The 26,886-nt window shown below is 45.7% G+C and overlaps 1 protein-coding gene across 3 annotated transcripts in view; it reads left to right on the top strand.

The window, feature by feature from the left end:
* The window catches only part of CTBP2 (C-terminal binding protein 2), a 129,954-nt gene that overhangs the window by 84,142 nt on the left and 18,926 nt on the right, over nucleotides 1–26,886 (top strand). Inside the window, exon 1 of one of the 3 annotated variants that reach the window (XM_030453658.1) lies at nucleotides 6,100–7,798. The exons of 1 other annotated variant lie outside the window; for it this stretch is intronic. In XM_030453658.1, the coding sequence (XP_030309518.1) occupies nucleotides 6,100–7,798 (1,699 nt within the window). Of the gene's footprint in view, nucleotides 1–6,099; nucleotides 7,799–18,789; nucleotides 18,866–26,886 lie in introns of those variants that run through there. One more of the 3 variants, XM_030453659.1, reaches the window with a different exon arrangement.

The following is a 26,886-nucleotide window of genomic DNA, read 5'->3' as shown; positions in this document are numbered from 1 at the left end:
GGTCTCTCCAAGTGTGTTTTGGAGCTGGGCTTCTTGGCTTGAACTACAACTCTATTGTAGATGATTTTAGCTTCCTGCATTTTCTACCTGCAATTCAGTTCTCATCCCAGACAGCAAATCACCAGGGTTTTTCCAGGGATAACATCAGGTGAGAAGTTGCTGCCTGCTTGTCAGGGTGCTTTTGTGCATACTTATTCTGTGATAAATACAAGGTAATTGGAAGATGGGTGAGATGCCTCCAGCCAGAGAGTTGTTGGGATGTGGTAGTGATTTTAAACATGGTGCTGGCTGGATAGGAGAGTGGGAAGGAGCCTGCCTGCTCCACAGAATGTCTTTGGTTGGAAGAAACCTTCAAGATCAGCCAGTCCAACCTTTGACCAACACTGTAAGCTCACCTCTAAACCATGTCCCTGAGGACCCAGCTCCCTCCCAGCAGAGAGGCAGGAGGTCAGGACCACAGTGATCAGGTCACTCTGGTTTCATTGTATGAAAAGCCTCCTCAGCATGATGCCAGCTGGGGTGGCTGGAAGAGGCTTCACATCCTCTCATCACGTTGGAATGTTGGGATTTGGGGGATTCTTGGGAAATCCCTCTGAAGGGCACTGCAGGCTTGTGTTACCAGTTTGGGGAGTAAACTCCCTGCTGTGGTTGGCATGGGAGGTGGGCTCCTTTGTTATGCTTCCACCTTTCTTTGGGTATGGTGTTGACCTTTTATTTTCCATCTGCACGGGCCTGCTTGTTATGTAGCCAGTGGGATCAGCAATTGGACCCAGTTGGAGATTCCAGTTTGTGCCTAACATTTGGAGGCAGAGTGATAGTGCACTCCTAGAGCTTGTAACACATCTGAGCCAATGGCACATTTCCATCCCAGCAGCAGAGGGGTTGAGTTTCAGATGGACGTAAGCTTTCTTTTTTATTTTTGCTTTAAAGTCATCAAAATACAGAGTTCCATGCAGCAGTGATTGGTTAATAACTGCCTGATCTTAAGAGTGTTTTGTCGTAAAGCACCAAGTTGGTATTTGGGAACGTTTTGTTGCAGTTACAAAGCATTGATGCTTTTGGTTTGGAAATTGGTAAAAGCATGTGGCATGGCTTCAAGAGCTGAGTGCTTTCAGATGCTGTTCTGTTCCTTTGATTATTGAAAATTATTCCAGCACAATCCTGCTAATTTTCTCTTTGTACTCCTCTAATTTCAGGAGACTGTTAGAAAGTCCATCTAGGCAGAGTGCTTATTGCCACCAGGAGAGAGATTTCTGCAGTGCCAAATTTTAGCAAACGCAGTAATTTTCAAGGATTTGGAACATTGTCCTTCTTATTTTCCCTCTTTTTTTCCTTTTCTTTTTTTCTCTTCCTTTTCTTTTTTTCTCTTCCTTTTTTTTCTCTTCCTTTTCTTTTTTCTCTTCCTTTCCTTTTTTCTCTTCCTTTTCTTTCTCTTCATTCTCTTCCTTCTCTTCTCTTCTCTTCTGTTCTCTTCTCTCTTCTTCTCTCTTCTTCTCTCTTCTTCTCTCTTCTCTCTTCTTCTCTTTTCTTCTCCCTTCTTCTCCCTTCTTCTCCCTTCTTCTCCCTTCTTCTCCCTTCTTCTCCCTTCTCTCTTCTCTTCTCTCTTCTCATTTGTGTGCATGTTCATGTGGATTATTATTCACCAGACATGCTCTTCATTTCTTCATTTTCCTCTCCATAGCATCCCTTGTATATCCTGGTACAGTTCAGCCCCAGCTCATTTCTGCTTCCCCAGCATCCTGGCAGCAGAAGATAGGAGAAGGATGTTCCGAGCTCTGGGGGCCATTAGGCACAATCACACACAGTCCTTGAAAGCCCAGGCAGTGAGGACAGGAACATTTATCCTACTGGTACCTTGTCACCTTGTCACCTGAAAACATATGACAAATACTGATTAATCTTAACACTGTCTGAATGTGATAGGTGTATATTATTATATCCCTCTTGATGGAAGTAAGAAATTCAGCAATTTACTGGCTGACACTGGCAGAGTAAAGTGTGAAGTATAAAGTCCTGATACCTGCTCACTCCATTACCACAAGATGTATTTGCTCTCTAGAGGATTTTTCACTAGTGGGGATGGGATTCCTTTGCCTTTGAAAGGGAATTAGGTTTTCCAGTACTGATGCACCTTATGGTTTTGGCCAGAAACGGCATTTGGCATATGTGCTACTTTGTTTTATTTCTGCTCTCTCTCAGAAGGAAGTAATTTGGGAGAAAAAGTCAACATTTTACTACATTAAAAATATTTTTTTTCCAATAGAAACAAGATACAAACTTGTAATTGAAAAATATTCTACAAGAAGAAATAGCAAACCTAAGAGCAATCTGTACTATTGTGTTGCACAGAGCAATTTTTCTTGCTTTCAGAATTTGCAGTGACATCTTTTACATCGATGTGAATTGAATTTCACATCCAGCCTCTCCTGAGTCAGTGTTGCAGACACCAAAAAACATTGTTTGCACAGTTGTGTCACAGCTTTAGCATCCTGATTTCTTACCATAGGCTTTATGTGCAAAACAGCCTCCTCAAGGGAAAAAAAAAAAAATGCCACTTTCTAAGATATTTCTTTCATACTCACTGCAAGTGGTTTCCAGAACCAGAGTTCATGCCATCTGGTTTTGAATGTGGTGTTTAAATGATGAGCCCACCTTTCTTCTGCTCTGCCATTACCTTTTTTTCAGAGCAGACTTGTTCTGTACTTGCATTATAGCAAAATTTATTGCCTATTAAATTAACACTAAACTCAAACTCAGGGTATTTAAGGCAAAACTGTGCATTTTTCACGTTATCTGAAATACCAGAGCACTTAATCTCTTGATCAGCTTTTTTTTTTTTTTTTTGCTTGCTTTTTTTTTTTTTTCTGTTGTATGTGTTGCTTGGTTTTTTTCTTTCCCAAATGCCCTTAGAATTAAAAGATAAAGGGAGAATTTTCTGCCTGTCCTGCAGTCCTTCATCTCCCCCTCATGTTGGGAGTGCTCCCAAGGAGGGCAGATGAGAGTGGTTATGTTGGATTGTGCCTCGGTGCCTCCATGTCCTCTTGTGGCTATTTTTAAGAGTGCCAAAAAAAAACCAAACCAAAAAACAAAAGACCCTTACTGCTCATCCATCAAAATTTCATTTTTATCATTTCTTATTAATTTCTTGATTTATTGCAAGCATAACATTGCCTTTGCTGCTGTGGTGGCACGGGAGGTTGCCAGCTCCATGGCTCCTGGGCACCTCTTCCCCACTGGCTTTGGGTTTGTTGGTGATAGAACCCTCCAAAGGGTACATCTGCCCAGGAGGGAAAAGTACAAGTCCTGCAGGATCAGGACTCTGCTTGGCTTGGAGCAGAGGAATAGTTAATTTGTTCCATTGAGGTCAGTGCTTAGGGGTGAAGCATCCATATGCATGAGTGTTCCAGGTGCAGCTCTAAAGGTCAGGTTTCCTGGCTCCTGAGCAGCAGTGTGAGAAGAACACATCCTCCTGCCCAGGGAATGCAGGGTTGGGCTCCTGCAGTGGCACCTGGGTGCTGGTGGGAGCCCCAGGCAGGGGCTGCTCCTACACGTGGGCTGAAGGGAGCTTGGAGGTGGCTCTTCTGCTCCTGCTGTCACCCCCTGGGTCCACTGGAGCTGGGCAGGGCATGGTCACCAGTGACTGATCTGTTGGGTTGGGTGAGGTTTCTTTTTGTGTGGCCATCGTGTACCCAAGGGCTTATTAAACCTTTGGGGGTTTTTTCGGAGGTAGTAAATTCTCAAAGCTGCCTTATGGCTTCCCTTGCAGTTGTTCAGATCAGCATTTCTGAAAGCTGATTTTTCCATGCCGTGGTTTTTTTCCATTGTCAGTCAGGGCTGAACATGGTGACTGTGTTCATTAGTGATTTCTTTGAAGACAATGGTGGAAGATGCCCTTGATCTATAGGCCAGCATTTTATTGTTTTGTCATATACATTTTGGTAGCTTTCTTCTGCTGCTTCAGAACAAACAAATGGCACAGCTCTCACTCTAGCCAGTTGGGAATACGTTTTATTCTTTAGCAAAATGTTGTTGTAATAAAATGTTTTTGTTTGTTAAAACGTTCTCTGCTTTATTTATATGCCACAAATGTGCCTTCCCATTTTGACTCTCACAAAAGAAGAAATTTTCCAATGTGCCTTAAGTTTGTTAGTTAATTCAATATGATGCCAATCAGATATTCTCAGAGAATTGCATAAATAATCTTTGGGGGCCTGTGTTTTGCATGTCTGTGTAATATCCAACATAATTTTAAAGACTTTGGTTCTTGGGGATGGAATCGGGGAAGAGAATGTTTGAAGAGGATTTATAATATTTCCTGCAATAAAGAAATTTAGGGATTACTCAAAGATCCTGTCAGTATTTGGGTCAGAAATATAGCCCAGAGGTATTAGTATGATAGGCGAGTATAAGCATTAGGCTGTATTAGTGATTTAGCCATCAGAAGAGCACAATAGTCCATCATGTGATGGCTACTGCACTAAACATTTATTGTGGATTAGCAGGGAAAAATGCACAAGCAAACAGAGAGGGCAGGTTGCTGTTATTCCCTTTGCTGGCCTCATCCTGGAAGGGGCACGTTGGAGGTGAAGAAATCTGTCATCACAGAGAGAAAGGCAAAATCACTTCTGTCTGATTTTTATTTTTTTTAAATCAAAAACAAAGGAAAATGTTGCTTCACTAGCAGAGGTTAGCAGAGTAAGTAGGAGTTGACCTCTTCTTCTTTGAATATTTGAGCATGAGCAGCATGTGATCGTTTCAGTGCATGTTTTGGGGAGCTATTTTAATATCTCCTCTGAAAAGGGTGACTGTATATGGAAATTTTTATTACATTCCCAAATAACAATTTTCTGTGGTGTGATTCCATCTAAATCCTTTTGCCTACTCTTAAGAGTAAAAAAAGCTTAATCCATATGAATATTGAAATACCATTAGATACAAATTGAGTTTTCTCTGATGTTTCTGAGTGTTTTCCCATCTCATAAACACGTAGCTTTTCCAAAGGAAGCCAGAGATAATAGGCAGAAGCCTACTATTCCTTTTTGCTTTGTAAGAACAAGCTTTAGATCCTTTGATCCTCCCCTCCTTTTCCGTGACCTCTGCTAGGGTCTTAAAATTATACATTCCAGATTACACCTCCACAATTTTCTGTCCTGGGATGATGAAAGGATTTGGGTATTATGATAATAATGTAAAGAATCCTTTTGGAGCCTCGTTAGGACGGCTAATTTAAAACTTCAACACACACACGCACACACAAAAAAAAGTAATTTCCAAAGCAAATTATAATATTCATAAAGTGTTAAACAGATACCTGGCTAATTTTTTAATCTCTCTTGTATTCTCGAATATCCTGCATTGGCCTTTTTTTTTCAGGCCTGCCTGCCTGTTCCCATTTAATTTGTCCTTAGCTGTGTGCAGGGGATTAGCATTTCATCAGGGTGGATTAAGATTGAGCTGACACTGAAGCTTTCTGTTTTATTTGCACATGTGCGTGTGTGGGGAACGAGAGGCTACGTGCACATTTCCTGATCTTGCTCTCAATTCCTGGTGGGTGCTACCGTGGACTGGAGCCCTGAGCTAGCGAGGAAGGAGACCTGAAAACGGTCGAAACACGTGTTAAAAAACAACACATTAAAAAAATATATATAATGGGGAGGGGAAGTACTCATTCCCCAGGGAGAAATTGCATGGCTCAGGAGCAGGAGGTTGCATCGGGCTAAAATGATGTCACATGGAGCGAGGGCTTTAGTGGTTTTATTTAGCTCCTAATCCCCACACACTGCTCGGGCAGTTGTCCATGTGCACGCCGTCCCCAGCGGCAGAGGATAAAGCATCTGGGCTGAGCGGGAAGGGTCTCTGCCTCCACCGACCCAGGGTGTGAGAGCGGGAGGCAGCGGCCGCCACACGCCTGTGCCTCCTCAGCTTTCAGAGAATTAATAATTCAGGCGACGCTTGGAAAGGTAAAACCACAGAGCGGTGGTTTCTGGAGTCCCGGGAGGGCTCGGGCAGAGCAGTCGGTCCGGTTTGGATGCACGCCGGTGAAGCGGTGAGAAGGAAGGTGCCTCCTCTGTTTCGGCGGGACCGAGCGGCCTGGCGGTGATGCCCATCCCCAACAAGCACCCCAACATCGGCCGCTCGCAGAGCTGGGACGCTGCCGGCTGGTACGAAGGCAACTGGGAGAATGACAACCCCTTCGAGTACCAGAGGCCGCCGGGCCGGAGGAGCTCCCTGACCTACGGCAGCGAGGGCGGGTGGTACGAGCCTCCCCGAGCCAACGATATCATCTTGCAGGGCGGTGCGGAGCTGAAGCAGGAGGTGTACCCGTACCACGATGCAGCCTTCACCCCTGGGCCCATCAGGAAGGGATCCATCCCCGACTTCGTCTACAGCGACCGGCAGGCAGCCATGGCAGGCCGGGGCTCCCTGCTGCCCCAGGATTACTACAGTGACCCGTCCCTGGCTGCCAGGTCACCCAAGGACCCTCGCTGCTACCGCGACCATGTGGCGAGCAGGCCACTGATGAGCTACGGGGTGCCCGGCAACCGCATGTCCTGGGACCAGGCCCCGGGCCGCATGCCCGCCCCGCCGGAGGCCGCTCGCCTCTACCGGGACCCCAAGATGGCCCCGGACGGGCAGCGGATGCGCAGCAGAGACGTCTCCCCGGTGCGCTACGGTGGGGAAGGCCCTGGGCAGCGGTACGCAGCTGAGCCACCCGCCTTTCCCAGCAGGCAAGGCTACGGTGACGGGGCAGAGCGGCCCCCCGAGATGGCGGGGGGCAGGCAGGCTGCACCCACCTGCTTGGTGGTCGACCCCACCAGCGGCACCAGCGGTGGGTATGGGCCAGGCCGGGAGAGCACCGGCACCAAAGGCCCCTACGACAGCTATGAGGCGGCGGCGGTGACCCCTTCCCACCCACCTGCACCCCCCGCCTTCCCTGGGCCAGAGGTGAAAAGAAGCTTTGACCCCGAGTTTGTGGCTCTGCTGCGAGCCGAGGGCGTCTCGGAGAGCACCTTCACTGCCCTTCTACAACAGGGCTTCGACTCCCCCAACCTGCTGGCCATGATGGAGGAGAACGACATCAAGTCAGTGGCTCCCAACCTGGGGCAGGCCCGCGTGCTCTCCCGCATCGCCCACAACTACAAGGCAGAAATGCAGCTCCAGAGGCAGGAGCGGAGGAGCGGGGCGCTGCGCCCCAGGACCCGCTCCAACAGCTTCAGCCACCGCAGCGAGCTGATGGGTGACTACGGGGCACCCCTGGGCTTGGGACCCACCACGGACGGCCCCGGTGCCCCACAACCCCCGCCTCCACTGCAGCCCGTCTCCCCGCGAGCAGGAGAGATCCACCGCCGGCCCTCCAGCGCCCCGACCCAGCACCTGCTGGAGACCACTGCCTACCCTGCCTCGGCGGGGGCTGCTCAGGGACCACCCTTCCTCCCTGGCTCTGGGTACAACACCCCTCTGCCTTGCACCACGCACTCCCGTCCAGCCTCTGCCTACTCGGCTCCGGCCGGCACTCCCATGATGGCGGCCAACCCGCACGTCAGCCCCAAGACCGCCTACTCCACCACCTACACTGTCCCCATGGAGCTGATGAAGAGGGAGAGGACAGCAGCAGCGGCGTCACCAGCACCCAGCCCACATGGCAGCCCACAGCTCCTCCGACGGGGAGGTTTGCCCGGGGATGGCAGCCTGGCACCCACCGGACCCGTTTTCCCTGCCCAGCTCCCCCCCTATGCGAAGCTCAGCCGGCGCACGGGGCCACCCGTCATCGTCTCCACCATGGCATCACCTGAAACAAGTAATTTATTTCCAAAGGGTCTTAGCGCATATGGTAGCTTAAAACTGCTTTGTTGTTGCTTATTTTATCCCCCCTCCCTCCCCCAAAAGCAGTCAAATATATTGGGGCTTCATCCCCAAATATTCAGCTCTTTCTTGTTTAAAAGAGAAGGTGAGTGGGGTTCCTTCACAAGGCCGTGCTGGTTCTCGCTCTGTGGTTAAATTCCAGATATTTTATTTATTTAACCAACTTCAGTGGAAAGTGAGCTGTATCTCAGTGCTTTCAGGGTTAATCTTGCTGTTGCTGTTGTTTGTAGAGAAAGGGAGATTAGATACTGCGCTGGCTGAGCAATTAGGACTACAGGGTTTGCTGCGGATTGACTTCTTACCACTGTTATCAGCCCCAAATGCATTCCTCCAAGGAAATGGTTAGCATTGTTTTGACTAAATTCATCAGGTAGCTAATGGTGTTATTTGAGAATCGACTTACCTTTGCCCATTACCTAAGCCTTTTCTTCTTATTATTAATTTGCGGTTTTATCAGGCATGCAAAATAAAAACCCCTTGATTTCCTTCTCGAGATGCCTGTAAGTGAAGTGATATGGCTGTTAAAGTAATAGGTCTGTGCTTAAAACTAAAAGCCTGTCATTAATTTAGAACAATAAAAATGAAGGGTGGCTTCTCCCCTTCCCTTCCCCTTCTAGAAGTGCTCAGGCCCGTGGCTGCTCAGCTCTGGAGCTGGGTAAGCTGAGCAGGCTCCACTCCTCCACTTCAGAGATGGACCTTGGTGATAGCGCCCAGAGCCTGGCAGAAACTGACCCCTGAGGAAGGAAATTGGGCAAACCCATTCATTCGTGGCTTGACTTGTTTGAAAAATGCAGGGAAGAAAATCCCTTGGAATGTTTTTCGACGAGGAGGGAATTTGCTCCCTGTTGCAGTTCAGCTGAACTCCCAGGCAAACAATGCACTGTAACAGTGCACAAAGCTTTAATAAAAGGATACCATTTATAGGCATAGGGACGGTGCCAAACTGGTGATGCCATTCCACAGGAATCTAAATAAGGAATGATTTTGTGAGTGGAAATGATAAAGTTGTCAAAATGCAGGCGCATAGTGCAACCCTCTCCCTGGCTTGCCATAATTACACAGCGAGGAAGTGGGTGCCATTTCTTTCACGCTTCTGCGTCCTTTATGTGGCTGGTGTAATGTATTGATTTCTAAAAACACTCCAGTATTAGGCAACACGTTCTGTGTTGACGTGGATCAGACACTGAAGTGGGACATCTAGGCAGTATTTTTAAATAAGCAATTTCCTAATGCCTGAAAGACAAGAGAAAAAAAAGAAAAAAAACCCAGATGCATTGCAATAATGCAGGGAACACAAATATGTTCGTTTATTTGTAGTAGTGATGCAGTGAAACCCCAACCACCAGAGCAGTGTCCTCTGCTCAAGAAACAGATCCCTCTTTCCGTGGGTCCCCTATAAAAACTGCAAACCCCATTCTCTAGCGACCCAGACACTGTCCCTGCCCTTTAAAAGAATTACAGGTGCGCAACCAGAGGAAGCCAACAGCTTTTCTGTGCTGCTGCTGAGCTCTTTCTCACTACTCAACCCCCTCTTTTTTTTTCTCTTGCCTACGACCAACTCATTTGCATGAGGATGACATTTGTTGCTCCAGTAATTTCATCTGATAATGGCCAGCTTGCAAAGCGGATCTGAAAACATATTCCTTAATTATGTGTTGCTAAGCAACGAGAGGGTTTGGCCATAATCACAGAAAGATTATCTTCTCATTGAAGTCCCTGAAAGGTTCAGCTAAAGTAGGACCTGTAAAAATTGTCTTCGTTTTTATTTATTTCCCCCTTTTTTATTTTCCAAAGAGCCTGAGAGCCTTTCGTCCTGTTAAACTGTATTTTAAGAGTAGAAGCCAAGGTAAGACACAAGGCAAAGGGAAGGATACGGATGGAAAATGGAAAGCGTGGTGGTTTGTAGATGTTGGAGCTGTGTGGAGGAATTACTCTCTCAGGAACACCATGGCTAAGGAGTGTTCACACTTAACATGCCAGGTGATAAGAAAATGCTGCAAATATGCTAAGATGTTTTTAAAACATTGAGCGGATGAGAGAAACTCCTCCAGGAAAATGAGATTTGCCAGCAGGAAGAGACAGGATGCGTTGTTGGGAGCGATGAGCCTTCTTCTGGGTGTAGCTTTGGCTGTGGGTGCTTGGGTCACAAAGAGCAAGCTCAGTGTTAAATGCTGTCTCTAGACAGCTGCAGATATTTTCTGTCGGTGTAGCTTAATGTCTTCTCAGTCAACAGAGTGTTATAAAATGTATGTTAGAGTCCAGTGCTGCTTTGAGGCTGGTTTTATGGATAGAGGTTTAGAATAAACCATTTTGGCTATTTTTGAAGTCTGGTTGGACTTGGTATTGTAGTCTTCCTACAGTGAGTTGTTTCTAGGTACCTGATCTGTGGTTTTGTGCTGAGCTTAAGCACTACATAAGGATACTGCACAGCTACTGCTTACTTTGGAGTTTGGGCAGCTGGCTTGCAGGAAGAAGATGTCTTCCCTGTCTGGTATTTCCAGTGGGAGAGACAGTGTCCTGGTGAGGGATGTAGTGATGTGGGTCATGCTGATGAGCCCCTTGCTTTGGTATAGTTAGATAAGGGAAATTCAGCAGCGAGTTTCATTGCTGCAGCTTCTTTCCATTTCCTAAAATAATTATTTAGAAATGAGACCAGTTGCCCTTCCTAGCAATGGCAGAGTTGTATGAGAAGGTGGTGAATGAGCACCTAAGTGGTGTCAGAGCAGGCAGGGGTGTAGGAATCAAGAGCTGAATCTCCAGAACTGATCCAGGGAACTCCAGAGAGCCCAAATAGGACTCTCTCCATCATCAGGACCTTTTCCATGAAGCTGTCAGGCCTGGCTTCCCCCCAGGATAAAGGTCCTTGGAGCCAGCTGCTCCTGCAGCCTCACCATCCATAACCTCACAGGTAGTGAGTGCACCAAGTGGCAAGCAGGGAAAATAAACCCTGGGAAGTCTGGACAAGAAAAGCAGAGCAGGTTTGTGAGCAGCCTTGTGCTGGAGGGGGGGTAATGCAAGGAAATAAACAGTTGTAGGTCAGCAAAGCTGGTAAGGGCAACCACATCTAGTGGTACTGATCAGATGGCTGGAGCTCCACCTTCCAAAACCTTGCATCTTCAAATTACTATGGTTTTTAGTATTTTAATTACATTACTTGATTTACATTTTTTGGATCCAGTGTTTCAGTCTTAAAGCAATTGGCTGGTAAGTCTTGTATTTTTGTAGCTAGCCTAGACTTCTCCCAAACAAGGGATCCATCCAGATTTCCATTTCTGATGGCAGAATTAGGGAGCCAGTGAGGAACCGTGGTTGATTGCAAATGTGTCTTGGATGGGAAGATGCTTCCCACAGAGATGAGGAAGGGGGCTGTGCCATACAGGTTGGCAGGTTTTACAAGGAAGGAGCAGCAGAATTACTTGACTGTAAGATTTGGTTAAAAACCAGGGGAAGCAAGGGGACCCAGTCTGAGGGGAGTGGACTTCCTTGGACAAGTAGTTCTCTCCAGTGTGAAGGAGACTCTAGAAATGCCTTTTACTGTGATTAACTCAGCTCTCCCTTTGCTGTCCAACACTTGACCATGATTTTTTTAGTGGTATTTTCCACCCTGTGACAGCTAGAAGTTGTGTAAAGCACACATAAGCTGCAGGTGGAAGCTCTTCATGTAGGCAGCCCCCAGAGAGGAGAGGGCACAGTCAGGAGGAAGAATCTTGATGGTTGTTCAAGGATGATTAAGAGAGGCCATCAAGGATGGTTTAAGAAGTGACATTAGCTCATTCTTTTAAGAGTAGAACATTGAAACTCTCAGGGCTCTTTATGGGCAGTGAGAGTTTAGTAGTGGTTTTCATGCATAATACCAATTTCATGAGCATTTGGTGATGCTGGGTTTGTGGGTTTTTTTGCCCAATGTACCATCCAGCAGACAGCTCAGAAATCACCTTCAGGTTTTCTTCACTGTGTTTTCTGTACAGACTGCAGCGTGTAATCACCATGTACACATGTAAAGCAGCTCAATTACCAATCCAGACTGAAACAGCACCAAAGGAAGCTGCGTGTACTGCATAAATCTGATTTAATTTGCACATTGACCTGACAGACCATAGCAAGCCCTTGGAGCCAGTCCCAGTGTGTGACTCCATGTAACCTGTGTCTGCACTGCACCCACGGGCAAAACCACAGGATGAGGATTTTAACCAGGGTTGGAAGGACCCTACAAAAATCCTTGATTGCAATAAGCAGCTGTGTCTTGTTAGATTCTGCTATCCTGCTGCTCACAGCACCCTTTGCAAGGCATTGATGGGCAAAATGATCAAGGTGCTAGCTGGAAATACGCAGAGGGAGTTTGGGAAAACCTTTGAAAGGCTCCCAAGGACCTGGCTCAGCATTACTCGAGTAATACCAGCCCCAGCTTGGTAGATGAGCATGCAGATGTGTATCGTGTGTGCACCTGAAAACTGATGTTGTCAGAACTGTTGGCATCAGTAGGGTAAATGGCTGAAGAACAGAGCTGAAAACTGTCTTGCTAAAATACTGACTGGTTTGGCCAAGATGCACACACATTTCCCTGATTGTGGTGAATCTGCTTTTTAAATACTTCTTTAAAGGTTGAAATATGCCTTTTATAATGGTTTTATCAAAAGCAATATCGAGTGTCAAACTTATTCTGGTTGCAATTCACTGACCTGAGTGCCATGGCAATAAAAATGAATTTGGGCTGCCAGAGGAGAACATGCTGTCAGCTGTGCAAGTGTTGTCATCTTCAATTGACACTTGCCTTTAACCCTCTGTCTGTAGTACTCTGTCACTGTTAGGACTTCCATACATCCAGATCATTCTGTTGATTTTTAATTTTTCTTTAGCTTTCTTATAAGTAGTTTCCATAGCTACAAACTTAGTGTTCACATAGGGAAAAAAAAATTTTAAAGGTTTCTGATCATTTTAATATTAAACATTTTTTTATATTTCTTGTCTTTCTCATAGTGTTAGGCTATGGATCAGTTTAATGGGAATGTTGCATGACTGAACTCTGTTATTTTTAAAAGCAAAGTAGGTGCTGAGCTGAATCCTTAAAGAGCAGAAGAACCCAAATCATTAGGCCACTGATTTAGAATAAACGAGGCAGACACAGGACATGTAGTAGTAAGGTTTATGGATAACACCAGACAGATGACTTTTGCACCTAAATAAAACCTGACAATACCAGCATTCCACTGGCTTTTGGTACAGAAAGCTAATATTTAATCTCTGCTGTTTCCAGTGTTTTGTTAGAGATGAAATGTTCCTTGGTGGGAGGGTCACAACTCTGATTTTTCCCAGGCAGTGTCAGTTCCATCAGAGAGGTGAGGGGCAGCCTTGCCCTGCCTTGGGGCATCCTTAGGAGAGGTTTGGGTGGGACCTTCACCCCCTGCACCAGAGCAGCTTTGTTTAGGGGAAAAAGGAGGTTTCTGAGTGCCTGGCTGGCTGGTGTGACCGCCAGCACCCTGTCTGGGGGCCTTGCCTCCTGCTCTCCCAATCCAATTAGCTGCTCCGGAGCAGATGGAGAGGATTAGAGCCCGGCTTCCCTTCCTCTTCCCTCTCCCCCAGCACTAAGGGTGTCAGGGCCAACAATCAGCTTAAGTGGGGGTTCCATGGCACCAGGGAACACGGGGCCACCCTGAGCCCTGTTCTGTGTGACACAGCATCCCTGCAGGGATCAGTTCTCCAGTGTGATGGCTCCAGGTCTCAGGTTGTTTGGAAGACTTTGACCTAACCTCATTGGCCAAGAAAAAAAAAAATCATATATTTTTTTGTTTGTTTGGATGATGTGCAGACCCCACTACCATGTGCGCAAGCATTTGGACAGTCAGTGCCATCACTGCCAGCACTGGGGTCAGGCTTGTGACCTCTTCTGTGACATTAGGTTGTGTGACTTCTGTGACTGAGGTTGGAGATTAGAAAGAATTTCTTTCTGGAGAGGGTGATCAGGCATTGGAATGGGCTGCCCAGGGAAGTAGTGGATTCTCCGTGTCTGGAGATATTTCCAAAGAGCCTGGATGTGGCACTCAGTGCCATGGGCTGGGAACTGCAGCGGGAGTGGATCAAGGGTTGGACTTGATGATCTCTGAGGTCCCTTCCAACCCAGCCAATTCTATGATTCTGTGATTCCATCTAGGAACACCCCAAACCTTGAGGGTGCATCTCAACCACCAAGTGTAGGGTGGCCAAGGGAAGTGGTCTCTGACCACATCTTGCTCACAGGGAGGGGCTGGGAGGAAAGTGAAATTCCAGTACTCTTCCCACAGTTTCTGAAAGCATCCTAGTTCCTGGGAAGAGTGGGTTAGGCTCTGTAATCCAAGAGATAAGCAGGTTGTCACGGTGAGAAGGAAACCAGCAGGGCTTACCTGAAAGGCTGAAGCCAATGGAGACCCTTGGTAAAGAATATAAACAGCCAAGATGGCATTCTCATGTTTTATTTATATATGCAGATACATATACACATGAAAATGGGGACAAAAACTCTCAAAAATATAATCAGTGTATCAGTCAGTATCCAATTGGATCAGTGGTTCTGCAGAATCTTCATTTTTTGCCAGAAGTGACTTGTGGTTTTTGTATCAAGCAATTTATTATTTCCTGCTGTACTGACTTGGCAAGGAAATAAGCAGAAGGGACTTTGCTTAAGACAGCAAACACAACACTAAGTAATAATTTAGGATATAATTCTGTGGGGAAAAAAAAAAAAAAAAAAAAAAAAAAGATGAAAACTAAGGTCCTGTTGAAAATCTTGGAGCATATTTTCCCTGAAAATTACCATGTGAATTAGCAGCCCCACTCTCTGGCTCATCATCTCTTTTTTACTCCAGTTTTCTATTTCCCAAGCTTGCATGAAAAAGTTAAATGCAATTAACATTTCTAATTTTTCAGTAATTTCTTTCTGGACAAGCAGCTTCCAAAATAGGGCAGTGAGCGAAGTTATGCTTCCACCTGAAAAATGGTAGTTTTACCATTTATTTAAATAGAAGAATTGTTTTACCCTTTCTGCAAACCCCAGCAGCTCCACGTAACTCACTTTCATTGCATTTCTGAAAATTAGATCTACAAAAGCAATGGTTTCTTTAAGCAAGAGAAGCTATAAATTCCGTGCATTGAATGCCTGTGCATTATTAAAAATAATAGGTTGTATTTGTCAAAGGGATAATGAGTAGGTTTCTTTCTCTGTTTTTTACTATTTTAATGAGTAGAGGAAATGTTTGCTATTTATTTGCTTTCAGATTTTACCAAAGAGCTCTGGAGATAATTGTCAAATTTCCAAGTGTGTATCAATATTTCATGAAGTGCTGTTTTTCCTCTCTGCGTTCTGGAGTTAGGTCATTAGCACTGGTGCTGTTATTAACAGGCTGAAGCAAGACATAAAAAGGAATTCCAGCAAGTTTGCAATTGAGTATTTTCTGAAACAAACTCCTAACAGAGGGCTTGGGGGTGAAATAAATTCAGTTTCAGATGTTGCAGGGTAAACCTGTTGGAGGATTTCTTGCCTGAGCTCAGTTCCTGCTGTCTGTGGCTCTGATGCTGAGGATGCTGAGCCCCTGTGTGTGTGTTTGGCCCCATGCCCAGCCCTTGCTACAAACTGGGGTGTACCTTACAGAGATCAGGTATCCATCCCCCTCATGCTTTGGAAAAAAAAATAAAATTCCACCTTTCTTACTGCCAGCAAATTAAATTCTGTTGACTGATTAAAGCTCAAATTGCTTTTAAATATAGTGCCACAAAGCCCTGATGTTGCCTGGTTTGTTCTCATTGATTTTTGCATGGTCAGCTGGACTTGGAGGGGCAGTGCTGGCTGTGTGCTAAGAACTCTTGTTCTGCTTTGGAGGTTTGCCATTTGGAAATGTTTTAGTTGTGCATATAGTTGAATGTTTCTGTTTTCTTCATTCCTGGTATTGCAGTTTGACACGGAATCACAATACTCCTGGTTTTTTTTCTGGTTTTTTTCTTGCACTTCTGTTTTACTCAGCCTAAAATTGTGATGTATCAGGCTGGCTCCTGATAAGGAACAGATAAGGCAGTCTGAGTAGCTTCCAGTGATGCTCTTGAGAAAAAGAAGTAACTCAGAAGATGAAAATTAGCAGTAGATACAGACCCCCTATGCTTTGCTCTAGAGAAGGATGCAGATATTTTTGTCACTGAAAAACTCTTGTGGCTTTTTGAGCATTATAAATTGCTGGGTTGCCATCCAAGCTTCCCTGGGCACAGCTGAGTGGTAGCTGTGTAGAGAGCTAAAACTGAGGCTGTAGACTTGATTGAGCTGCACAACAACTGGAGCATTATTAGTGTGGGGATCTGAAAGTGTACAGAGAGATGGGAGGTGGCTGGAAAGAGCATCCAGGTCTCCTGAAACAGAAAATGTGCTTCAGAGTTAGAAGGGATTAAAGCAGAGAGGGAAAGAACCTGAGGGGTTTGAGGATGAAACAGGAGAGTACTTCTAGCTGGAAGCAGCTGGGAAGTCATGGGAGAGCTGTGGGAGGTCCCAGTGGGGGCTGATCCCCCCATGTACCTTGGAGCAGAGGGATGGGACATGTGGCAGCAGGAGGTGGGACAGAGCTGGGTTTGCAAGACCTGTGGAGCAGGAGGCATGGAAGGATCTTGGCTGCTCTACCACAAAAGCATAAAAAATGGACAGGAGCAGTGGCTCTTTTCCTGGGAGAGTGAAGGTCAGGGTCTGTGGGAAAAGCTGAGATGGCTGTTTTATAGAGGGGTTTGGAGAAGATCCTCAGAAGTATCATAAGACATCAGCCTGGTCTGTCAGTCTGTATTTGGGGATATTTAAAGATTAGTGAAACCACGGGCTACAACAAACCATAGAAGGTCACTCATGGAAGCTCGTGGTATCTGTGTATGGTAATTGTAATGTCACTGTGAATCCTGGTAGCAGCTGAGAAGAGGAAAGAGAACTGGGAATTGTGCAATATTGACAGGAGTGTGTGGAGATAATGAATCTGGTCATGGCTCAATCTTGTAAAGTTCCAGAATGTAAATAGAGATACTAGTCAGAGGGAAGGTAGTGTGCAGGGTGCCAGATAGGTGCCTTGCTAAGTAAATAGGACCTTGTAAAGAATTTGCAGGTGTGAGAGGTGTGTATGAAATCCAGAGCCAGATCCATTTCACTGCCTTATTCTTCTAAGGTGGTACCTGGAAAAGGGGGAGCTTATAAAGTAGGTGGTAAATATGACCTTCAGAACTTGTGGTTTGTTCTGAAACTGAGTGTTTCTCTCATGTTAGTTGTTTAATGGCAGTAGATGAGCTTTGTCCCAAGAAATGCAAAAGAAAGTCCCATCCTACTGTGGCTTCTGTTCCCAGGACAGTTTGACTGCTTGAGTTTGGAGACAACGTGTAGCCTTGGTGCTGTGTCCTTTGTAGTGGTGGCATTAAAGAGAAGAGGGAAGCCAACCCAACCATGTGGTGCCCATCCAGCAGGCAGGCTGAGGCAGGGAGAGGGGTGGGATCAGTGGGGAGAAGGAGAATGGTCTTTTGCAGCCGTGAGGAAGGCAAGCACATCGGCAGAGACATATGGGAAGCAGATCTCACAGAAGGACTGGGAGAAACAACATTGGCTCCCACAAAGCTCAGTGCTCGGGAGGTTGTTGCACAGCTCAGACTCGTGTTACACAAGCAGCTTACTGCACAGGAAGCTGTAGAGCACTTTGTGAGAGCCAAAGGAGATGCTCCACTGATCTCCCAGGGGAGCAGTGAGCTTCTGCTGCTCCAGGAAGGAAGAGGTGCTGCCAGTAAGGAAGAGTGCTGCTCTAACTCCTTCCCAAAAGCCTCCTCTGCTCTTCCCAGAGCCCTCAGGCTCCAGAGCAGCAACTGGACCTGAGAAGATAAGCAGTTTGCAATCCCTGTCTTGCTTTCAGGGGTTTTCTGGTGATGGATTGCCTGCACCAGGTGCCAGGAGCACATGGTTCTTCTTTGTGATGCCCTCTGTGAAAAGGAGAATCTGGCTGCTCACCAGGACAGTTTCCTAGGGAATCTCCTTTATTTCCACTCTTGGAATTTATGAGGTATAATGAGTTATTATACCTCTTACCTGTTTGTTTGTTTAATCCTTTCATAAGGCAAACACATCTGGAGAAGTGGGAGAGGAAGGAAGAAAGTAGGAGAGCAGAAGAAAGGGGATCAGCAACAGTAAGCCAACCAAAATAGTGCAGCAGAACAGGCAGTGCCCTAAAGGTAGCCAGTTTCTAGGAAAGTATTCCGTGCTTGGGAGCTATGTTGCCAGTAACATTCACAAAATGTTTGTGTTTCAAATGTTTGTATGCTCCTCCTCTCAAGTTGGCTGAGTTATTCGGCTTTGTTTGTTTGCCTCCAGCTTCTGCCCTTCATGGTCTTACAAATACTCAGACTCCAGTCCATCCAAATACAGCAGTGCCACGTTTGGTAAGTGAGCCCTGAGCCCGTGGGATCTGAGCAAGGATTTTCAATCAGAATTTGGCAAAATAACAAGCTCTTTTCTCATAAAAACTGATTGCCAGTTCCAAGATTTCAATTCAGCTCCGTCAAGATTAATTTTCTTGTAAACAGAGTGTGCAGCCTGTGCTTTCCTGCTTTGGATCAAACCACGTGGAGCTCTTGGGTGTCAGATATAAGGTAATTTTGTAGGTCTCTTGGGGTGATGGTCATAATCCTGCTGCAGAGATGCTCAGGGTAGAGACCATCCAAGGAGCTTCACTTCTCCCTGTCCAGGTTGGGATAATTCTTTTTCATCCTCTGCATGGAAGAGGACCCATGGCAGTGTCTACTGAGATTTTCTTTTTGGAGTCACACTCCAAAACTCAACCTTCTTGCTGCCATTACTCTCTTTTCACCTATCTGCAGACCACAGCTCTGCTCCTCAGCCTCCATCGTGTCAGAACCCACATTTCATTTCATTCTGGCAGCAGAACAGCAGGAGCAGAACAGCCCATGCTGACTGACACGGGTGGCAGGAGCGTGCACACCCTGGGAGACCACAGCTTCACCTTCAATTACAGTAAGAACTGCTCAAGTGCACCCCTGGAAACAATCCATGACCCGTCTTTCTCCTTGGCCCGACCCTTGTGCTTGGGAGAGGCATCAGTTTGTTGGTTTTCTGCTGCAGCCAAGCAGTGTTTTCTCATTTTGCCTTCCCTGGCTCCCCAGACACATGGCACAGCTCTGTTTGGCACCGGCGCTTTGAGTTTCCGTAGCAGGATGCTGGATGGTCTCAGTGTGACAGGTATCAGCTTCTTTCTGGTCACAGGTATCAGGTGCTATTAGACTGGCAGACCCACATGCAACCAGCTGCAGTTTCTCTCCCTGTTGTTTTCTACACCTGTCTATAACTTGACTCTGTCTCAAGGAACCTTGTGCTGGGTTGAGATGTGTGCAGACTCTGAAACGTGTTGGAGAGTTTATGGTGCTTTCAGGAATGGATCTGCTCTGCTGTTAGAAAAAGCCCACAACCTTCCTGGTCAGTGTTTTCCCTTTGCTACACAGCTCACTGCTTCTGCAACAGCATTCTGGGTCTCCACCAGGACAGCTGGGCAAACCTGGCCAAGAAGTGAGCAGTGAGGTGTGGGCTTCTCAGGCTTCCTCATGATCACTTGTACAGTGCTGGATGTCTCTCTGCTCTCCCATTGCCCATCACCCTGCTAGAGGAAGGTAGGGGGCTGAAAAGACCACTGCCACCACTGTTTCTACAGGGATTCTTGGATGCTGGTTGAAGCTGGGTTGACTGATGCTCTGAGAACATGCCAGTAGTTTCATGGACCACATTGTGTGGTTGCAGCCCCTGATTGGAAATGCTCAGCTGCAGCAGGGATGTCCAGAGGATAGAGTGACAGCTCATCAAAAGTAGACAGCAGTTCTGTAGTTGACATCTCGAGGTCAAAAACTGTCAGTTCCTTGATTTTTTACAGTGTCTCAAATCGCCTGGGGAGTGTTTTGAGCCTTGTCAAAATGTATTAATTAAGGCCAAGTCATATTCACAAGCTTGTACTGCTCTGATTCAGCAGCAGGACCACGCTTGATTTTCAGCCTAGTAATTACAAGTAGGTTTGGAGGAGCTGAGACTGCTTGCTCTTTGCCTTCACTATCTGTAGCATTGTTTTCCTCCTCCTCAGCCAACTTTCTAATTAAGGAACCCCCTCTGCAGCCATTGTGCCTGTTCACTTCAGTTCTTTGTCCATAACAAAGTTTGCAGCTCCCCAAAAGTTTGGAAGTCACTCAGCTGAAGGCAGTTTGGATCTTTTGGATCTTAGGGTAGGCTTTGCCTTTAGCTCTGTTAAGAAGCAGGTGTGCTGCACCAAGCACTGCTACATGCAGCAAATTCAGAGCTTCAAATCCACCTCTGGATATGACAAAAGCTGCTGAGGGTATTTTTCTATCAGATTCTTATATATACAACAACAAAAAAAAATAGTTATGAGAAATAAATATCACTTTGTGCTGGGCTTGACTGCTTACTGGGCTCGGAGCCTGAAAAGGATTTAAAAGTCATCATGCTCTAAAGGAAAGTTGTAGCAAGGAGGTGGAGGGTTGCTCCTGCCAGCTGCTGTGATTTGGGAAAAGGCTCATCCTGACCAATGGAAAGGAGATGGAGAGGCAGCCAAGGCTGACGCAGCTATGCCCAATGAGATTAAGACCAAATTAGAAACTCAGCTTGCAGGGGTTTATCATTTCCTTTATATCATGGAATTTAGACATGCAGATTGGTTTTATCTTAGTTTTTACCCTTTTGTTAACGGGGCCTTGTCCTTACTCTCTGGTGCACTGGAGACTGAAGAGGATGGAGATGTATTCCCATGTGTTACTGCTCCTGGGTGTGTGAGGAAAGAAAACTTCTTAAAGTCTGTGTGCCAGCTCCTCTTCTCAGCCCTGAGCTGGGCAAGGGTGCTGCAGACAAGGCCCTGTTCCTGCATCACAGTTCAGTGCTTTTGATATTTCACAGCAAAGCACAAGAACTTTTCTCCTCCTTTCATTTCTGAAGTACACAGAACTCAGAACATATGCGTGGCGTCAGGATTAATTGCTCTTGCCAGTCAACCCAGAGGAAATGCTCAGATCAAGCCTGGTTGCTCACCCAGAGGGAACTCTTTGTGGCTGCTGCTCTACCTTTGCATCCCTAGCAACGGCAGCACCTTCTGCTTTTCAAATCCACTCTAGGTTAAAAATAAACCACCAAGACCTGACCATTCCCACCTGGTTGCTGTGGCAGCTTTTTCTTTAAAAAAAGAAAAAAAATCAGCATTTGTTGCAATGCTCTCCAAGCATCCTTAAAGGGAAGGTGAGCAGCTGAGGAGCTGGTGTATTTGCACCCTTTGCCCAGGACTTCTGCACAACTTGGCTTCATTTTGGAGGGCCATGGTGGCCCAGTGCTCAGCTGGGGTTGGACTCTCCTTCCTGGTAGGTCTGCTTTCCATCCTAGATAGGTCCCATATGGCAGGGAGCTCTCTACTAGCCAAAATAAAGACATTCAGTGATCTGCCAGAGCTGGTTAAGGCATGTAGTCTGTTACAGGCAGAAAGAAATATGATTTGGGGTAGAGGATACAAAGTACATTTGCAAGGCATCTGAGCTTGATGCTAAGGCATTCTTTCTTTCAACATTGTTGTTGCCAATAGCTTCTCTTGTGCTCAGACCAAAACTATTTTGGGTGGAACATTTGCTCCCTACTTTCTAGCAAGCCCAGGCACAGGAATGAAGAATGGATCCTTTTCACTGGTCACAGCTGGTTTGAATGATCCCCACACTGAACCCGTTGACTCCAGGCACTCCTCATCTGAATTGTGAGGCAGCAGCAAGGAATTTTTTGTCCATGGGCCTAACAGGAGCAAAACAGCAAAGCCATCTCCAGTTGGCTGAGTGCTTGAATGCAGGCACATGCCAGGGAGGAGTTATGGTGGCTGCTCTGTACCTAATCCTGGCCACAAGCATGGTTCACCAGCTCAGCTGGGACTAAGGAGGCAGAAGATGGCCAGATGTGTGTGGGTGTCTTGTGCAACATTCTCTCTGCCCCCTCTGCCTGATCCATCCTGTTCATTCAGTGAGAGCTTGGAGAGGAGTCCCTCAAGAGTTGTGACCCTTGTGGTGCACACAAAACAACAAAAAAAAATAATCTTGAAACCCATCAATGCCTGTTGGCCAGACCTTGAACAAAGTATTGAGAGGGATTCACTTCAGTTCACCTCTCCCAAGGTCTGTTTCTTCTGAGGAGCAACAAAATAGCTTGTTTTAGGAAAGACAAAATCATTTCCAGATGCTGTGAGGGAGATTTGTCTATCTTCTTCTTGGGTGATCTCTCTGTTGTGAACAACAGAAGAATCACCTTCCTTTTTCCTTTGGAAGGAAGGGGATATCAGGTGGGCACAGATTGTCTGCTTGCAGAGAGGACAACAGGTGAGGGAGGGAGACCCATTTGTGGGGCTGAGGACCAGGGAGAAGTTTGGGAGAACTTTTGCTGAAAGTAGTACCACTCATTGGCAAGTTTGGGGGTAGTTATGAGGTCACCTCTGTATTCTTAAATATTCTTAAGAAAATCAGCTGGCCAGGTGTTACAGCTTCTTTTGCAACATTGAGTTTTTTTCCCTGTGCTATCAAAGGTATTAATTAGAGGAAGAGATTTACTGAGTGCTGTAAAGTTTACCTCTGGTGTGTTAGTGGAGTGAACCATGAAAACACAGACATATTTGTGTGTGAAATTGTAACATGCTCATTTAGCTGAGTTTCATGGTGGGTACCAAGTCTTACTTCACCTCTTTGCCACATGGCAGAGATGGTTTTGTGTCCGTGGCAGGAAACATGCCAGGGCCTTTGGGATCCCCTGGGACACAAGAACTATATAAGATCCTGGTTGCTTCAGGAACCTTTTTTTTTTTTTTTTCAAGATCCCAGGTTGTTTTCTTAGCCCACTGAGATCATTTGATGGTGTTTTTTGAATCCATATGGTGTAATCAAGTGTATAAATTTGTAGGCAGGGGTATGATGCATCCATCTTGGTAAACTGCTTTCTGCTGCAAGGCAGGAAACTTTGTTAACTTCCCAGAACTTCAGTGTGAGACATTCTCTTTCCCCTCCTTCCCAAGAAAAAAAAAAGAGATCTGAATAGTTCTTCTTGCAGTACCTCACCCTCCTGGTGGCACAATCTTAAAATTTAAAAAAACGACCTAAATGAAAATAACTCTGGGGTACAAAACTGCAGCTTTTAGGCTGATAGGTGATAGGCTTTAATGAGCTGATAAAATAGAGAAAACTGTTAGAGGGAAAGAGCTCACTGCAGTGATACCCTTCAGTCTGAGTTACAGTTCATAACTGTAGGCAAATTTGAAATATTTTTCACTATCTTCAAGTACACATTATTAGATAAACCTACAGCCTGCACTTACCTACATCAGCATTGCCTTTCTTCTATCTGATAGTGAAGAGGCATAAAAATGAAGACATTTTCAGCCCATCAGACTCTAACATGGTTTCAAGAGCAGTCAGTTTCCCCACGGTTTGGATTTTATTTGTCACATAACACACTGAGGATGTCTGGAGGGAATGCCTCCCAGCAGCCACACGAGTTGCAGTGCAAAAGCAAATAAGACACCTCAGCTGTTAAAATTCTTGCCCAAAATGTCAGCTCCCAAAAAAAACCAGAGAGAAGATACAGACCCTTGCAGGAGCACTTTGTTCTGGCATCCTGACCTCCCTCCTCTAGTTTTTGCTGTGTTGCTGAGGTTGTCAAAAACTTTATGTCAGAGCCAGGGCAGGCAATCCCAAGGGGGTGGGAGGGTAGGAAGGAGGCAACCATGGAGCTCCAGGGAGGTGTTTGGAGACCTTCATGTGGTCAAAGGAGAGGTGAGTGTTGAGTTGCTGTAGCACAGGAATAGCTTGGAATTGAAAACCAAGAATCTGCCAGTGTGTTATCTAGATTAATGAAGGTGAAATGTGCTGTATAAATACATCAGAGTCGTGATTCTGCTGCTATCCCTTGGGCTACTCTGGCTCACAAGGAGAAAAGGTTGATTTGTATTTGTAGATGATTTTGCTTGCTCTGCCAACGTTCATTTTTGTTTTATTACGAAACCCAGGGAGTGTGTATTTCTTTTGCTTAAAGATGTAGCAGATTAGCAAAGATCTTTTTAGATTATTATAACTTAAATGGCTCTGCTTTAAGATAAATTTTTAATTTATCATTACTTGTGAGAGTTCGTGATACTGTTTTAAACACTGATGATAAATTAGGGAGGTTGTAAGCTCTGTTATTCAAGGCACTGCAATATATGAACATTGAATGGGGTTTCCACAAACCAGAAGGCTCTTGCATGCAGCTGACCAGGCTAAGTGTCCTCCAGCTGGTGTGGGAAAAGTGGGGATTAAACAGCTACAAGGGGAGGATTTGCAAAATTATGAGAGTTTAACCTAGCCTTGACTTGAGGCCACCCTGGGCATGCAGGAAAACCCCAGGTGGAACCCTTCAGAGGGGTGATCCTCACTTGTGCTGAGAGATGTGGGGTCTTGGGGTGACTTCTGGTGCCAAAATTTGAGATGGTGTTTACTGGGCAGTCCTTGGGCCACATTAAAGATGTGAGGAATGTGGCCTTGGATTATCAATTACCAGAGGAGAATGGTTTTGGGGTCAGGGATGAGACAAAATGTTAGGTTATATTCTCAATCACTGTAGCACGTGTTGCTTATCCTCAGAATAACCGATCCAGAAGGTTCTGGAGGGACCTCTTACAGTCCCCAAAAACTCTGAGAGGTCCAAGGGGGTGAGATGGAATGGCTAGAGACGCCACAGTGTCTGTCCCTGTCTCCTCCCGTTGTAAGGAAACAAACCATCTTTCTGGCATTATTTTAGATCTTTTTGCAGAGTTGGAGGTTGTTCTGGACAGGTTGAGGACCAGAGCTGTCGATGTGGTGATGGTGGAGGAGGAGGAGGTGTGTGGAGGTTGGGGCTGAGCTCCCTGGTGCTGCCAAGAGGGGGTGGATGCAACCCCTGGCCCTGCAGCCCCTGTTTCTGTGCCAGCAGCCAGAAAACCCTGATGAAAGGGGAAAACAGAGAACATGAAAGTTAATCATTAAACTTTTCCTGTTATCTTTATTCAGCCATGAAAACTGAAGCCAGGCAAGGTTTGCAGGGACAGATAGTATCTTTTATTAGACCAACTTATATAGTTAGGGGAAAAAAAAAAAAAAAAGGTGGTTTGGGGACCACCTGCTTTTCTTCAGATCTCCACAATGGCACACATGACAAAGAAGATTCATTTAATTTTCAAAAGGTTTAACAGATATTTGGAAGAACTGAATTTAAAAGCAAGTCACAAAAAGAAAAAATCTTATGTGGTTTAATTTGATTTGGACACTGTAAGAAAAATGTGATACCCCTGAATTACAAATGACTTTTTTTTTCTGGCTTGAATTTTACTAGTAGAAACCTGGCATTTGTATACATAGAATCAAAATTTCTGCATGCAGTCTCAAAAGCATGGTTTTTGTGCACTTGAGAAGTCTTCATAAGTGCATGGGCTTGTCCTTATTTCTTTCTGAAATACTTACAGTGCCTCTTTGCAAGCTCAGTGTACAGCAGTTATCACTGAGCCATTGGTAAGGCTCCACAAAGGTGGCAAGTATAGAGGTTTTCTTGCCCTGACCACCTCTTTTTTCCCTAAGCCTGAAAAAACTGTGATTAAATTATAATATTCTAAGATTTGGGGAGTTTGTTAGTTACATGTGCAGTTATAAATCAGTGTACTTTCTATGAGACAGGAGATAAGATGCTCTTATTACTAGCATTGCCAGTGAGAGGTTTTGTACTGTCACCCTGACCTCATGAAATCTTCTGCTTACAATCCAGCTTTGTGTTGAGCTTTTTGAAGAGCTTTTTTGGGGGGGTTTGATAGCTTTCTACATCGTCCAGTACATTAATTTATAATTCCCTCAATCCAGCTTAGTCTCAGCTGTATTAATGCATGGCTCGGGGGCAGAGAGAGCTAAAAAGGACTGTATTGTGTGGCATCTCTAAAATCTTTTTTCAGAGAAGTTGGATAAAGGGATGGAGGGGTTTTTTTGGGAAGGGGGGAGGTTTATGGTTGTATTTTTTTCCAGCTGAGTGGGCAGCCTTGCAGGTGGCTCTCCAGCAGAACATGCTCCTCTGGGAAGGTGCTGCAAGCACAGTTCCTTCTTGGAACTAAGTGATCTTTAGGATCCTTTCCAACCCAAACCACTCCATGATTCTATGATTCTTCCTCTTATTGATGTGTCTGGGGAGACAGCTTTACAACAGTATTAAAAATCATAAAATATATTAGTTGAGGAACATGGTTACAAGCAGAACTCTTTCTTTCCCATATTTTTCCTAGGACATTACATACAGTGCTCTGGCTTCTTAGTACAGTCATGAGCAGTAAATCCTGACCAAGGTGGAACCAGGCTTTTCCAATATGTAGTAAAAACACCCAGAAAATCTTTGGGTCCTGTAAAATTCAGAAAGTACAACCCCAGGGGAAGGTCAGGGTGCTCTGGTTGTTCCCTCCAGAGCTGCTGTTGCCTGCTGGACCTTCCTCAGCCAGAGCTGCTGGGCTGGGGTGTCCAAGGGATGATGCTCCCAGATGAGCTGCTTCACTGGAGGAGAAACCTTTCTCCATAATATGTTCCTCAAATGATAAAATCCATTCTCCTCTGCTATGTGCTGCAAACTTCTTTATCTCCTATGCCTTCTCACCTGGCAAATATCTGATAACATGACTCCAGGAGCTGCTCCAAGAAGGTGTTTCTGGTAGGGAAAGCACACACTGAAAGCACCAACATGGTAAAGGACAACCCTTAAAGGGTTCCTTGGTGGCCTCAGTGGCTTCCTGGAGAGCAGAAAGTCCAAAAGTTGGGGAGCTTGGGGCACCCTGCCTTTGAGGGACCTTCTAGGGAGCTCGGGGTACCCTGCCTTTGAGGGACCTTCTGGGGAGCTCGGGGCACCCTGCCTTTGAGGAACCTTCTGGGGAGCTCCTGCCTGGGCTGGGGTTGCAGGAGTACTGGATTGCAGATTTCATTTGC

This window comes from Calypte anna, chromosome 6 (assembly GCF_003957555.1).
Source record: "Calypte anna isolate BGI_N300 chromosome 6, bCalAnn1_v1.p, whole genome shotgun sequence".
NCBI lineage: Eukaryota > Metazoa > Chordata > Aves > Apodiformes > Trochilidae > Calypte > Calypte anna.
This window is presented reverse-complemented; position numbering and strand designations above follow the sequence as displayed.